This window comes from Castor canadensis, chromosome 11, assembly GCF_047511655.1.
Source record: "Castor canadensis chromosome 11, mCasCan1.hap1v2, whole genome shotgun sequence".
Classification (NCBI taxonomy): domain Eukaryota; kingdom Metazoa; phylum Chordata; class Mammalia; order Rodentia; family Castoridae; genus Castor; species Castor canadensis.
Genome location: NC_133396.1, coordinates 80,744,324 through 80,760,565, shown reverse-complemented (window position 1 = coordinate 80,760,565; position 16,242 = coordinate 80,744,324). Strand labels below are relative to the sequence as shown.

The following is a 16,242-nucleotide window of genomic DNA, read 5'->3' as shown; positions in this document are numbered from 1 at the left end:
TCAGCCGTATTTTTTTTTTTTTTGTAGTAAGTTCTTTTTGAGATGGGGTCTCTCAAACTACTTATTTAGGCTGGCTTTCAACCCCTTGATCTCTGCCTGCTGAGTAGCTAGGATTACAGGCATGAGCCACTGGTGCTTTTTTGTTTTTTTTTTGAAGGAAAATGTGGGCATACTTCACTTAGTAAGGAAAGAAAATCATATTCTGAGGTGCCAAAACCCACCATGAAAACTAACACCTATTCTGTGTAATTAGGAAGGTAGAAATAGAAAAACAGGCTAGTTTTTCTACAACAGTTCAAACAAGTGCTATGGCTGTAGTGCTTAGCTAAGGTGGAAACAGCATTAACTGTTTATGTAATTATGTATTCATAGGAGAAAGCATTGAATATGTAGAGACCAGTACTGTCCATGGTTTCAGGCATCTGCTGGGGTCTTAGGACGAATCCACACAGATGGGAGAGAACACTGTATGTTCAAGTGGAAATCAGTGTATATACGTAGATATTCATGTGATATTCTGTTGAATTTAAACAGCCAGGGCAAAATTAATAAGAGAGTCCTTAAAACAAGTAGATGTTGAAGTGAGATTAAGTATTTCAAGGTATTTCTGATGAATGAAAGTTCTATTACAATATGATTCATCACTGTTTTCTAAGACATTCATCTAGTAGTTTCATTAAAACGAATTATCTCACAGTCTTAATTGACAACATGCCAGTATGCTCTAAGAATGACAGTGTAAGTATGAAATGGTACTAACATTTTGAAAAAGTGCTGTACTTCTATGCCTGGACTTTAAAAATCAGTAAATGTATGTGGGGGGGGGTTCAGATTTCTTTTAGACTGAGAAGATGCAGATTAGTAGGAATAAGACTAGAATGAGGCATGGGATATTCATTTAGCTAAGTATAGATAAAATGGGTAAGTATGAAAGGATGTATACAACTAGTATTTGTACATATTTTTAGTAGAACTGTCTACCAAGTGGACAAAGAAGCAGAGACACCCCAATAATAAGGAACATGCCTAGTACCCAGGTCTTGTTCCTTTCCACTTAAAGCAACCAGACATTCTTGGCCAAATGGAAGAAAAGTCAAGGAAATAAATAGGATGAGTCAGGAGCAACTTGCAAAATAAGGAAGCACTTTCCAAAAAATCCACAGTGATTGGTTAAAGGGATACAGGAGCCAACATGAAAGAACTGCCAGTGGCCAAAACTGGAACATTTTGAGCAAAAAAGTATCATAGCATAATGGATTAAACCTGAAACACAAAGTAAAGTTTATATTAAAAGACTGAATAAATGAGGAATAGGGACATTTCATACAGCAGAATTCAAATAATTGTTTAAATCTTCCCTTCCCTTAAACAATGGGACTTGACCTATCTCTGAAGTGGGTTGTGCTTTTAGTAAATTGTTCCAAAGTATAGTATGAAAGCTCAGTTCAAAAGAGTAACTTCATCGTAAAGGTATTTGGTAAACATAACCTTAAGTGATCAGGTATAATATCATTATGGATAAGTCACTGATACTATAACCTGCACCTGCCAAAGAATCTTAAGATGGATAATTGATTGGACATCATTCAATCTTTGCAGCTGTGAGGTTCTTCAGTAACAGCTAAAAAGAACCCATTTTATTATTTGTACCTGTAGAGGAGGGATGGATTATGATATTGTATTGAGGGTTTTTTATAAATAACTTCCACATTGTGGGAGTGTATAGTACAATGCATGTGCGTAGTGGGCATTCCATTAAGTGGTGAATGATTTGCACAGAGACCCCAGCTTCTTTTGTGGGAATGCCTACAAGCTATATTTCATCCTGTTTTTAGTTTCTCAGAAACAAATACTGAGTTTGATTAAGAAAAATGATTGCTATTAGTATTTCTTGGCAGTTGTCAGATTGAAGGGTATTAAGGTAATTTTGAGCTATGTATTTAAGAGTACTCCATTCTGAGAGTTGACAACCTGTACATACCTTATTGGATTTTCCCTGGCAGAATATTTTCTGGAAGACTGCATTCAGATGACACAGTTTGTTCCTCCACCAAAGGACAAGAAAAAGAAGGACAAGGAGGATGATGGTGGTGAGGATGATGATGTAAGTCAATTTCACAAAGAATTTTTATTGTGGGCAAATGGCACTTAGAGAAGTACAGAGGTTTTCCTAAAAATAAAAAATGCATTAGCACTGCAGAAAACTTTAAAAAACTGATGTTAGCGTTAATCGTTGGGATAGTTACTGTATTTTATTCCAAAGAATTCCAGGTTCAATGACAAGTCTACCACTGTTAGACCATCTGTAGCTTAGAAATGTAAGATGTTATGTTCCAGATCATCAGGGAAACTGGTAAGAAGGCAGAATCTTGTTTGGGTTTTTTTTTTTTTTTTTTTTTTTGAGGGGGGCTGTTGAATTAAGGGCCTTGTATTTCATAGGCAGATGCTCTACCACTTGAGCCACTCTGCCAGCCCTGTTTTGTGTTGGGAATTTTTGAGATGGGGTCTCTCGAATTGCCCGGACTGGCCTCAAACTGCAGTCCTTTTGATGTCTTCCTCCTGAGTAGCTAGCATTATAGGCATTGAACCCTTGGTGTCTGGTTAAAAGGCAGAATTTCAATACCTCAGCAAAGATCTTCTGAATTAGAAGCCGTATTTTAATGAGATCTGTAGATGACCATTTATGACAGTCATATGCAGTAGCAACTGTAGTCCTAATTTAAATAGACAATGGGATAGTGCTATTAGGTAGACAGTGTATTAAACAGTGAGGATTCCTAGGGTGTAACGGTAAAGAGAAATGCACTTACCTATCTTCTAAGTACTGGGTTTTAAACTCCAGGCTTTGGAAGCCAGGCATGATTCCACATGAACCATACCTCCAGCCATGTTTGGTGTTTTTTGTTTTTTTTCTTTTTTGAAAGACAGGGTCTCAGTGAAGAGTCCTCAAACTCTTCCTTGCCTCAGGCTTTTCTGGGTGCTAGGATTATAAACTTGAGCCACCATACCGGGCTGAATAAAAAATACTTTTTTTAAATGAAGGCCTAAAATACTATGTGGCAGCCCGCACAGAATTTGGTAGAAAATAATGTGAGGTTTTCTCTTTATCAGAAGACCTGAAGGTACGATTAGATATTTAGAACGTTCCCTAGGTAATTAGACAAATTTTAACAATTTTGTTTTCCTTAGTGAGGTGTTGGGTTTCTTTTGTTTTTTGTTTTTTCAGTACTGGAGTTTTTCAAGATAGGGTCTCTTGAACTATTTTCTTGGGCTGGCTTCAAACTACAACCCTTCTGATACCTCCTGAGTAGCTAGGATTGCAGGCATCAGCCTGGCATTAGTAAGGTCTTTATTGTTGATTTTAAAGTGCACATTTTGGCCAAGGGTTAATTGTTACAACAAATGTACTCAGTAGAAGGAGACTTTCAGAACCAAATATAAAATTTTATGATTGAATTTTAGTTACATGCTACTGGAGAATTGTAGTGGAAAAATTCTGTTTATCAATGTAGACTTTATATTGACTGAAACTAGATTTGTTTGATATGCTAGTGTGACTAATCAGCTCACTTGAGCATAAAGAACAAGTCTCAAACACAAGTTGTAATAATTGGGACAATCCAAAATACGACATTCTGGTTTTTTTTGCAGGCAAATTGCAATCTGATATGCGGGGATGAGTATGGTCCAGAAACAAAGTTGAGCATGTCTCAGTTGAATGAAAAAGAAACGCCTTTTGAGCTCATTGAAGCTCTCCTTAAATACATTGAAACCCTTAATGTTCCTGGAGCTGTGTTGGTTTTTTTGCCTGGCTGGAATTTGATTTACACTATGCAGAAGCATTTGGAAATGAATCCACATTTTGGTATGAGTTGGTTAATTTTCACATTTGCGAGTGGAATGATTTTGCTTGTACCCTAACAATTAAGTACAGTTTTTTTGTTTTGTGGGGCTGGGGTTTTTAACTGGGACTCAGAAAGCAGGTGCTATACCCCTCCCAGTCCATTTTGCTCTGGTTGCTTTTGGGGTCTTGTGAACAATTTGCCTCTCAGCTTCAGAGTTGGTACCTGGCAGAATACAGAACATTTGATGATAAGTTTTTAAATAAAAAATGTGGATAGAGAACAGTTGTAAAAAATAGCTCCTTTGTAATTCCTAACCTTTGCGTATTATAGGAAGCCACAGATACCAGATTCTACCTCTACATTCTCAGATTCCTCGAGAGGAGCAACGCAAAGTGTTTGATCCAGTACCAGTTGGAGTAACCAAGGTAAACATTAAAAATTACGGTGATAGGTTTGGAGGTGACAGATGCTGATATAACCACCACGAGAAAGTATTTTGAGCCGTACAATGTGAGGTGTAACTGAGTCTGTTTCTAAGCTTAGTAGGTTTTTCTTGGGTGTATGATTTTCCTTGTTATGACTACAGTAATTTTATCATTGTATAACAAGTACATAACTTGAATGTCTTATGTGCATATTTTTCTTTATCATTTTTTTGCAGGTTATTTTGTCCACAAATATTGCTGAGACAAGTATTACCATAAATGATGTTGTTTATGTCATTGATTCTTGCAAGTAAGTTTCTAGGGAATCTGTTTGCCTGTTTGTATTACCAACAGAAAAGTGTGCGTTAACGGATTCAAAAACACCATGATTTATTTTATTTTTGCTTAGAGACAGAGTTACCTTGTAAGTTGTACCTTGAAAATTACTGTGCATTTTTATCTAATAGTTGTAATTAAAAGTAATTCTTTGATGTAGGGAATCTTGAGGGAAAAAAATCATCACTAATCAGTTATGGTGGAAAGGGACAATTTAAATCCACTGTTTATATTAGCTTGGTGTTTGCTCATTGATTGGTTGTTTCCATTGACTACTGCCATACTAATAGCATGCACTTTTTATATGTAAAAATGCTTAGTATTGGCTGGGCATTGTGGTACACACCTGTAATCCCACCTACTTGAGAAGGAGATGGAGGTCAAGAGAGTCATAGTTCAAGGCCAGCCCAGGTAAAAAGTAAGAACCCATCTCAACCAATGCGCCAGTTGTTGTGGTATGTACTTACAATCCTATCAGTGTTGGCGGCATAGGAGGACTGGCCCTATCAAAAAAAAAAAAAAAATAAGTCTAAAGGACTGGTTACATCGCTCAAGTTATAGAATGCCTGCCCAGTAAGCTTGAAAGCAGAGTTTCACCCCCTCCGCACCCCCTGTACCATTAAAAAGAAAAAAAAAAAAAGATCAGTATTTAGGATATAGCAAATATTCTACCCAAAGCTCACTACTTTTAAGATTTCAAGGCTTTCAGCTGGTGTGTAGTTCCAACTTTTGGGAGGCTGAGTCAAGAGGATCTTGACTCACCTGGGCTACAAAGAAAGAGCCTGCGATAGATAGATGGATGGATGGATGGATGATAGATAGATGATATAGATAGATAGATAGAGATAGGATAGATAGTGTAAGTTAAATAAATAAATAAACATGCACGTCATATTTGAGATGAGTGTGAGAAATACATAGGCAGGCATTGTTGATACATAAAATAATTACAGGATTGGCAAAGTTACAACTTGGCTTTAGGCTAGTTTATTTGTTGATTTTTTTTAGGATTTAGTTGCTCAGTCTATCCTCATTTTTGAAAATGATTTTGCCAGTCATAGATGTAACTTTGTGGAACTCTAAGGTTACATAATGGGTTCAAACAGTCCATGCAGGCACCACATATCGTTTAGGTCTCACAAATCTAAAGCTTGATTTTTTTGGGGTATGGGGTAACTAGGGCTTAAACTCAGCCTACATCTTAAGCAGCTCTAGCCCTATTTTTGTGAAGGGTTTTTTAAGATAGGGTCTCACCAACTATTTGCCTTGGCTGTCTTCAAACTGATCTTTCTGATCTCTGTCCTTAAGTTTATATTAATTGACTTACAGTTTATAATAAATAGATAATAGTGTGCTAATTTTCAGATGAGGCAAAGACGTAATACTTTTGCCAAGGTAGTCCTCTGTGCTGCCTGTGTTGAATTGCCTTTTAGTAGGTTGACTGCTGCAAGGTTAAAGTCAGGTTGCTGCTTCTTATTTGTGCTGTTCACAAATAGCTGTAACAAGTAGACTCAGCTATTTGGAAAGCATTCCTTCTTAGTGGATATATAGCAGTTATTGATAGTATGTGTGAGTCTTCGGAGTTAACATTTTTTTCCCCCTATTTAGGCAGAAAGTGAAGCTATTTACTGCTCATAACAACATGACCAACTATGCTACAGTATGGGCATCTAAAACAAACCTTGAGCAGCGCAAAGGTCGAGCTGGCCGTGTTCGGCCTGGATTTTGCTTTCACCTCTGTAGCCGAGCCCGTTTTGAGAGGTAGGACAGATTTTTAAATAAATAAAACTTGCAGTGGTTTCTTTTAATCCTTTATAATCCTGCATACAGCCCTCAACTTCATCCGTCTTCTTGCTATAAACATAATGAATTCAGTACATAAGTGCCTCTCAATAAGGATATTGGCATAATTTTAGCTCGGATAACGAGATTGTGGTAAGAATGAAAAGGGAAATAAATTGTTGGTGTTTCATTTGGTAAAAGGAGATAGGTACTTGGCCTTTGTATAGTTTTTTCACTTTGGTGATATTTATGGTGTAGGTGAATTTTCTGAAAGCAAGAAGTTAAAAATAACACCTTTGATTTTCATAATCACTGTATTTCTGAGAAAATGGTTTGAATAAGGACATTAATGATTCAGAAGTGTAGCTGACTTCACAAAAAGTGTACTAGAGCCAGGACTGAAATACAAGTGTTAATTCTTTGTCCATTTCCATTCTTCAGGTTTTTTTGATGGGATCTGTTTATTTAAAATATCCTTAGCTCTCTAATTAAAGATTAAAGCTATATATGTACTTAATGGTTCTAGAAATCAATGTGAAATACATTATCTACAGCTCGTTGATAATAGTAGAACTGGGTGGAACTCATGGGTTTATCACAATCTTGTGGGACAATTAGGTGAGCAATTTTAATAATATGCACTAGAAAAATCAGACATTTGATTTGCTCTTGAAAAGATAATTGTAAATAAAGGTTTATATGAGCATCAGAAACGAACTCAAGAGATTGGCTACAATATTTGGAGCACATGTAGCTCTTAAAGCATCATGATAGCCTTGGGAGCCAAGAATCTTCTGGTTAACTCTTCAGAATCTTACAGTAAAAAACATCTACCAATTAGTAATGGAATTAGTAGGATTGACCTTTAAGAAGGGACTTTTCCTCATTGTGAGGTGAGGAACAGATGGCTGTGTGAGTTTTTGTTTGTTTTTGCTCTGTGCATTTATGTAAACCTGTTTCATGTTGATCTAAATCTTGCCAGTAATGTTTGAATAATCTGGATGAATCTTAGGAATCTTCCTGACAGGTTTATAGGGAGTAAAACTAAATAAAGAAATATGGAGACCTAGTTCTTGATACTTTCTGTCTAAATTCACTGTATAACCCTAAACTTGTATAATTTTTAAGCTTCTGTTTCTCCCATTCTGTGAATCAAGATTTAGTTACTTACTTAACCTGTGTTTCCTCAGTTGTAAGTCAAAGGGAATAACTAATAGGGTTGATGTGATAAGTAAGTTAGTAATTTGAAAATACTTAGAAAGTACCTGGTACATAGTAAGCTGTAGGTAAAAGTTGACTGTCATTCATTTATAATAATAAACTTCCTTAGAGTTCGTAGGTTAGATAAATTTATAAGATCTTTTTCATTGGACTAGAAACTTGGAGAAATGTAGAGAAAAGATTATTAACCCTTGTTTAACAAGACCAATGGGGTAAGAGTGATTTTTGGAGAACTTTTTTTTAATCATTAAGTTCTCAGTTGAAAAGACCATCAAGTTGTAAAGAGTAAGGCAAGAAATCCCTATTCACTAACTTGTCAAGGCAGGATTTGTAGTAAACAGTCAAATGAAAGGACAGCTGTACATTGATTTTCTCTGCAAAGATTTTGCTAAGTAACGTTTGTGTATACACAAGAATGTATGCTTGTCTTCTCTTAGACTTGAAACACACATGACACCAGAAATGTTTCGTACCCCATTACATGAAATTGCATTGAGCATAAAACTTCTGCGTCTGGGAGGAATTGGTCAGTTCCTGGCCAAGGCAATTGAACCCCCACCTTTAGATGCTGTGATTGAAGCAGAGCACACTCTTAGAGGTATGTTTAAATGCAGACCTGCTTACTACAGATGTTAGACCATCTATCTTACAGAATCAACAGGGCTTGAGTTAAGAAGACTCCTCTATTTTATAGACACTGTTAGGAGGAATGTGAAGGATAAAGGAAATAAAGTCTTATTTTGAGTAAAGTAAAGGCAGGATATCATCTCTTAACTAATAAGGATCAGACGTGTTAAAAGACTTGGAATATTCTTTGTATCTCAGATTTATGTATTCTTTTTAAGTCTGTTATAGAATAGTGTGGTATAGTGAAAAAGTAAGGGCACAAGAGCCAGAAGGATCTGCATTTGAATTTTGAATCTAGCACTTTATAAATTTCAGCCTTTCCTCTAGATTTCATTTCTTACCAAAAATTGAAATAATAAATGGGTGTTTTCAGACTTTTATGACATGTAGTTACTTATACTGATTATTCTAAGACTTCTCATGGCCTATTGTTAGATTTATAGCCTGTAGTGCCAAATTCTAGTACCTCTTTTATAATTAAGTTCTCCATAATTTGGTTTTGTTCTGCTTTTAAGGGACAAGAATTGACTATGGACATATATGCTAGCACTTAGCTTAACAAGTGATGAAATCTTACGTGCACTATCCTGACCTTAATCTACAAAGCAGTATTTCATCCTCGCCTGACATCCATTATAGTGTTTCTACTCACAAATGTCTTCTCTCACAGAGCTTGATGCATTAGATGCCAATGATGAGTTGACTCCACTGGGACGAATCCTGGCTAAACTCCCCATTGAGCCTCGTTTTGGCAAAATGATGATAATGGGGTGTATTTTCTAGTAAGTGCTCTGTTTTCTTTCTGATGGTAGAATACACTCACTATCTTAATACCTTCTGCATAAAAGCAAGCCTGGGGTAAGACAGAAAAATCTAATTATATTTAGGTTAAAAGAAATGGTATATTGAGATAGGAAGAGAGATGAAATACAAAAAACTAACAGTTGTAGTAGTTTCTGGGCCCTGTTTCTCAAAGTTAGCACTGGTTTCTCAAGAGAAGGGTCCTTTGAAAGAAGAGCATTAAGTTGGGTGTATTTGCTGGGTATGCCTTTGGGAGACAGAAGGAACATGAGTTTGAAACTAGCTGAACTGGAAGTGACTTAAGGTCAGCATGGGCTGCTAAGTTGAGACCGGGGCTCACGGAAAAGGGTTTTATTTTATCAGAAAATGTTGATGGTTAACCCCAGTACTGTGAAAAAGAGAATTTTTATTCATTGGAGAGATTTGTTAAGATGGGGAAGAGAGAATAGGAAAAAAACATGGTGCTGGTCAGAATTCATGGTAAATAATGCAGCTATTAATATCAGGTAATTTTTTCCCCTTTCTGACTTTGGAGAAGGCAGTTGTAAAGTTCTTTGTAAAAGAAGTTGTGAAGCTGGGCACCAAATGTTGTCCCTTTACTTGGAACTGGAACCATGCCAAAATAATCCTTTTTTTTTGTTATGGTTGTGTTGTTAGCCACAGAAGGAGGACTAAGTTAGTAGTTTCTTTGGAACGATTTAGTTAGTTAAACAACTTCTTAACATAATGGGAGAACTGAGGCCTAAAGTCAAGCTGAAAAATCACGTGCCGGGCAGGCATAGCAGTTGGAAGCCACCCAGCAAATAGTTCAGGAGACCCTGTCTCAAAATTAGGCAACACAGAAATGGGCTGGTAGAGTGGCTTAAGTGGTAAGAGCATCTGCGTCTACTTAGCAAGCCTGAGGCCTGAGTTCAAACTCCAGTGATGCCAAGAAAAAAGTTTCAGTATTAATAAAAGCAATAGAGGCAATAATAAAGACTCTTGCCCACAGATAACAATATACCCAGTATACTGGCAGCAAGAATGTGATCTAGACTTAACTGTATGTGTTGCAGTGTGGGAGATGCTGTTTGTACCATTTCTGCTGCTACCTGCTTCCCAGAGCCTTTCATCAGTGAAGGAAAGCGGCTGGGCTATATCCATCGGAATTTTGCTGGAAACAGGTTTTCTGATCATGTGGCCCTCTTATCAGTATTCCAAGCCTGGGATGACGCTAGGTATGGGCTTAAAAGATACTTTCTATATGAATTGAGCAAACTGTCTCTAGTTTCTAATCTGTATAGTTCTCTAGCATTTGAGAATAACTCAGTATTTTGGGTTTTTTTGTTTTTTAAAGAATGGGTGGAGAAGAAGCAGAGATCCGTTTTTGTGAACACAAAAGACTTAATATGGCTACACTGAGAATGACTTGGGAGGCCAAAGTTCAGCTTAAAGAAATCCTGATTAATTCTGGATTCCCAGAAGGTAAGAGTTCTCCCATTCCTAACATAACATTTAGGTTCAACAAGCAAATTGACAGCATAATGTATTTAAGTTTTAGTATACTTAAGCTTTTTCCTATGGTCTCAGCTATTTCTTAGTACTTTGATCATGCCTATACCATCCTTACACATTAATTCAATTTTAAAATGGGAGATTATGAGTGATGAATTAGTCTTACCTGTGCTTGCAAACAGATGACTCTAATGCTTGAGACACACTTCAAGTCCATTTTGCTCTCATCATTTTGGAGATGATTTTTTTCAGGAGGAGCTGAGTGGTAATTTTGAGATAGGATCTTGTAACTATTTGGGCTTACTTATAACTGTGCCCTCCTGATCTCTGCCTCTTGGGTAGCTAGGATCACAGGCATGAGCCACTGGTGTCTGGCCCTTCATTTCTTAATATACAGTTGAGCTACTGTATTTTTTTCTTGTCAAATAGATTAAACCTGGAAAATCGGAATGCATCACTGGAATTAAGTGTTTAGTTGGTGGATAGGAGATTGAAAGTTAGGCAAGATGGTAAATTTTGTCCAAAATCATTTTTTTTGTCCAAAATCAAAACAAGTTGAGTATGTGTATATACTAGAATCTTTGCCATAATCTGAGATGCAGATGCTGTTTTTCTGTTGTATAGATAATGAAATTGACCTCAAAAATTATTTCAATTCATTCAATCAGGATGTTGTAAAACTAGAAGTGAGGCTTGGATATATGTCTCCTTAAGTGCTTTGTTGTCAGGTTTTCCAAACAATGTACTTGGATGAAAAGAGCCTTCAATTCTAGTGGGTGTTCTTATAATTATCATCCATCTTTTCTATAAGTAGTAACTATTTAAAAATAGCAGATACATGTTTTGACTGATACCATTGGTTTAATGCTTATTCAGAGAGTTTGATGGTTGAAATTACCACACCAATCTTACTGTGGGGACAGTTTCTCCTTGAACTTAATTCTATTTTAGGGTTTAGAGAAAAATGTCTTAGAGACAGGGTGTTTGACAACAGGCTTGGGATGAGAATTTATTCTACTAATTCTGTTAAGTAGTTTGCATATGATGTGAAGATTAGTTCACTGATAATTCTTTTTAAACCATTTCTTAACAGATTGTTTGTTGACACAAGTGTTTACTAACACCGGACCAGATAATAATTTGGATGTTGTTATCTCTCTCTTGGCCTTTGGTGTATACCCCAATGTATGCTATCATAAGGAAAAGAGAAAGATTCTTACCACTGAAGGGCGTAATGCGCTTATCCACAAGTCATCAGTTAATTGTCCTTTTAGCAGCCAAGACATGAAGTACCCATCTCCCTTCTTTGTGTTTGGTGAAAAGGTAAGACAGGTTTAGAAAAAAAATTAAAAATTCAAATTGCCTTTTATTACTCTCTGGGAACATAAATTTTAATATTCACACCATAGTTTATTATATGGTAGTGTTTGACAATTGATGCTAACCTTTTATTTTTGCCCTTTTTTTTCTACTTGCAGATTCGAACCCGAGCCATTTCTGCTAAAGGCATGACTTTAGTTACCCCCTTGCAGTTGCTTCTCTTTGCCTCCAAGAAAGTCCAATCTGATGGGCAAATTGTGTTTATAGATGACTGGTAAGGGTTTTCAGATACGAACTGCCATCTTAGAATTGGGATGTGCTAGAATATAGCTCTAATCTAACTTAAAATGTAAAATAAACATAGCATCATTTGATGGCACAAATGAGGTACTTCACAACTTTTTTCCTGGAGAATTGTAAAGCTTGGTACAGTATAGTTTGCTATAAACTTAAGTTCTTAATGACTATATTGGTAGAAGTAAACACATTTAAAACTTCAGTCTCTCATAATTAGAATTCAAGTGGAACTTGGATACCACATGCTCTTAACATTAATTAGGAACGAAATTTTGTGCCTCCTACTTTATTGGAGACTTAATGATGTGTTTTAGAGGATTAAGACTCCTGCTGGGATTGTGTGTGGTGGCACGCATTTGTAATCCAGCACCTAGGAGTTGGAGGAGCCTGGGCTATATAAGAAGACTCCTGCAGTGTATTTTAGGAAGTTAATGCAGGTTTTTGTTATGTTCATCTAAGTCTGGGGCCATTCTAATGTAGAATTGGTACTTGTTAAGCAGTACTCTTCATTTTAATTTTCATTTTTCTCTATTTTAGGATCAGACTGCAAATATCCCATGAAGCTGCTGCATGCATCACTGCCCTCCGAGCAGCCATGGAAGCTCTGGTGGTTGAAGTATCCAAACAACCTAATATCATCAGCCAGTTGGACCCTGTGAATGAGCATATGCTGAACACAATCCGCCAAATCTCTAGGCCTTCAGCTGCTGGTATAAACCTTATGATTGGCAGTGCACGGTGAGTACCGCAATGACTTCTCTTTGAGAAAAGCCATAGGGTAGGGTATGAGCCTAAAATTCCCATATTCCGTCTAAAACATCAGAATATGTTAAGAGATAAGTAGATAGGGATTATTCAAATATATATATGTAGCCTGGGAGTCAGTGGCTCATGCCTGTAATCCTAGCTTACTTGAGTGGTAGAGATCAGAAGCATCCTTGTTGGAAGCCCACCAAGGCAAATAGTTCGTGAGATACTTTCTTGAAATACCCAACACAAAAAAGGGCAGGTGGAATGGCTCAAGTTCTAGAATGCGAGGCCCTGAGTTCAAACCCCCCAGTACCACCAAAAATAGAAACACATATGTAGTCCAGAGTGGGTTACATGACAGGAAAGTGGTATAGGCTAGATGATCTTTTCACGGTGCTGTTTCCACACCTTAAAAAAATGTTGATAAGGAATTAAATTGCTCCTTCCACACAATGGAAAACATCAGTGTTTATTTTAGGGAAATAGAATGGATATCTTAAAGCAAAGAAATGTGAAATTTCTCTTACTAAAATTTCGTTTGCTTCAAGTTTTTTCTTTTGGTGATTGGGGTACTGAGTTTTGACTCAAGGCATGTGCTTGCTATACAAGTACTCTTGAGACACATCTCCAGTCCATTTTGCTTTAGTTACTTTTCAGATAGGGTTTCACTTTTCCCTGGGCCAGTCTCCTCCTGCCTGTGCCTCTCACATAGCTGGAAATAACAGGCGTTCACCACCATGCCCAGCTTGTTGTTTGAAATAGGCCAAGATCATCCTTTCTCTGCTTCCCAAATATCTGGAATTGGAGGCATGAGCCACCATGCTGGGCTCTTTTTGCCCTCAACCTTTTTATATATTACACTAACATTATTTATTGTATAAATATTTTGTTACCCAAAAATGTCCTTTGGGTATTCATTGATGATCCCTTTTTGTATTTGATTGTAAATAGTTTTGATACAATAGAACTGTTAGTGCCCTTTATGAATTCTGGCTTCTTTAATACAAACATGGAAACTAGGCACAAACAATTACGTACCTAGGTCTGTAGATAGCAACAGATAGAGCCAGACCCAGCCACTGTGGTTCTTCTAGAAGCATTGTTCTTGTGTTAATACTGTGGCCCTTTTACTTGTTCAAATATGTAAAAGAATTCTCAGAAAGAATCATCTTCACAAAGATAGAGTATAAGCATCACAGGCTTTGATTTGATGTCATAGGTATACACAATTTAAGTATTTGTGGATATTTAGGCATAGAAGTTATATATGACAGGAGGGATGGTGAGCAAGGGGGCTTCACATGTAATCTGCGTCTGTGAAAGAGGAAAGTCCAGAAACAAGAACAAGTAAGAAATGGTCTCAGGATATATGGATATGGCAGTGGTTCACATTATAGTATTGAGAATCAAAATGTGAGGTGAGTAGATTATAGGCAGGTATGCAGTGAAATCAATAGGAACTGATGATGAGAGAATATGAGGTGGAAGGTAGTGAAGAGGAAAGAGATCACCAAATTAGCTGCTAAACATGCCAGTCTGATTTTTGTTTTTTGCTCAATTAAACATTTAGGTGTAGGGGCTGGGATGTAGCTCTGGCACAGCGCTTGCCTAGCATGCGCGAAGCCCTGGGTTCGATCCCAGTACCAAAAAAAAAAAAATTTAGGTGTAAACAAATTGCCAAAGACATTTTTCAAAGTAAGCTTGAGAGTTAATGCAGAAAGATACTTGGTAAAAATCAGCAAATACTTACATTTGTTGCCAGGAACCTCTTTCTGATGTATCATTTATGTATTATTTATCATTAGACTGAATAATGAGTGTTCAATTTGTCATGTTCTTGAGTATTAAAAGTGCTTTACTGGGTGTGGGCATAGCTCAGGTGTGCAGTGCTTGCTTTTTGCATGTGTGAGACCCTGGGTTGGCATCCCCAGCACCACAATAAAACCTACTTTGAATCAAAGTGTTGTTTTGTGCTTTTCCTAGGTATGGAGATGGTCCACGTCCTCCCAAGATGGCCCGATACGACAATGGAAGTGGATATAGAAGGGGAGTTTCTGGATATGGTAGTGGAGGCTATGGTAGTGGTGGCTATGGTAGTGGCTATGGCAGTGGAGGTTATGGTAGTGGAGGCTTTGGAGGTGGGGGTTTCGGTGGAAGTGGTGGAGGCTTTGGAGGGGGTGGTGGTGGTGGAGGCTTTGGAGGCAGAAGTGGCGATGGCTTCGGAGGTGGAAACTATGGAGGTGGTGGTGGCGGCTTTGGAGGAGGAGGAGGTGGTGGTTTTGGAGGTGGAAACTATGGAGGTGGTGGTGGCTATGGCTCCAACTCTTACCGAGGAGGATACGGGGGAGGTGGAGGAGGTTATAGAGGAGGTTCCCAAGGGGGCTATAGAGGTGGTTTTGGAGGAGATTACAGGGGATCTGGTGGAGATTACAGGGCATCTGGTGGAGACTATAGGGGATCTGGTGGAGACTATCGGGGATCAGGTGGAGAGTACAGAGGTGGAGGGGGCTATAGAGGATCTGGGGGGTTCCATCGAGGTGGCAGGGGAGGATATGGGGGTGGCTACTTTGGACAAGGAAGAGGAGGTGGAGGCTATTAAAACATGGTTATGTCAGTGCCTATGCATAGACAGTTTTTTGTTTTTTTTTTAAAGCATGCTATGTGTTTTCCCAAAATGTTTATTTGCACCAAAAAAGTAAACCCATTTTCAGCCTATTCTGTGTTTCATTGTAGTTTAAGGAAACTAAGCATATAGATACATTAGTGATTTTGTTTATATTATGTAAAATATGATTATACCACACTGCAGTTTGTATTTTTTCTTTAAGGAGTAAAGATCTGCCTTTTAAATTAACTTGATATTTTCTCGGCTTTCATTTAATACAATAGAAAATAAAATATTACACTGAATACTGGCTGTGTAGTTGATTGCTGATCTTACACACTGATTTTATTATGTCAGTTAGTTTGTACATTTTAGACATCAGAGAAAGTGATATTTGTACTCTTCATATTGAATTGCTTTTTCTTAAATTTGTTTTTATTAAGATGTATTTGTTGTACAGGGGGGAATCATTGTGACAGTTCCAAATAGGCTTATATTGTACATTGGTTAGATCATCACCACCGTTTTGTTGTTGTTTTTAAATGGGCTGGGGCTTGAAGTCAGGGCCTCAAACTATGCTTGCTAAACAGATTCAGGCAGCTTACCTCTTGAGTTACTATGGCAACTGTTTTTTTGTGTTGGATATTTTTAACATAAGGTCTCAGAAACTATTTGCCTGGGCAGGCTTAACCCATAGTCCTCCTGCCGGAATGGCTAGGATTATAGGTGTGAACCACCC

General features: G+C 37.5%; 1 protein-coding gene across 3 annotated transcripts in view; it reads left to right on the top strand.

Annotated features, from left to right (window-relative positions):
* The window catches only part of Dhx9 (DExH-box helicase 9), a 38,647-nt gene extending 22,839 nt beyond the window's left edge, over positions 1-15,808 (top strand). For all 3 annotated transcript variants that reach the window (XM_074047284.1, XM_020169516.2, XM_074047285.1), the window contains 13 exons: positions 2,004-2,104; positions 3,652-3,865; positions 4,176-4,270; positions 4,507-4,580; positions 6,215-6,367; positions 8,047-8,207; positions 8,907-9,018; positions 10,093-10,254; positions 10,374-10,501; positions 11,625-11,854; positions 12,010-12,125; positions 12,686-12,886; positions 14,882-15,808. In XM_074047284.1, the coding sequence (XP_073903385.1) occupies positions 2,004-2,104; positions 3,652-3,865; positions 4,176-4,270; positions 4,507-4,580; positions 6,215-6,367; positions 8,047-8,207; positions 8,907-9,018; positions 10,093-10,254; positions 10,374-10,501; positions 11,625-11,854; positions 12,010-12,125; positions 12,686-12,886; positions 14,882-15,497 (2,363 nt within the window). In that variant the 3' untranslated portion in view covers positions 15,498-15,808. The remainder of the gene's footprint in view (positions 1-2,003; positions 2,105-3,651; positions 3,866-4,175; positions 4,271-4,506; positions 4,581-6,214; positions 6,368-8,046; positions 8,208-8,906; positions 9,019-10,092; positions 10,255-10,373; positions 10,502-11,624; positions 11,855-12,009; positions 12,126-12,685; positions 12,887-14,881) is intronic.
* Positions 15,809-16,242: the final 434 nt, after the last annotated feature.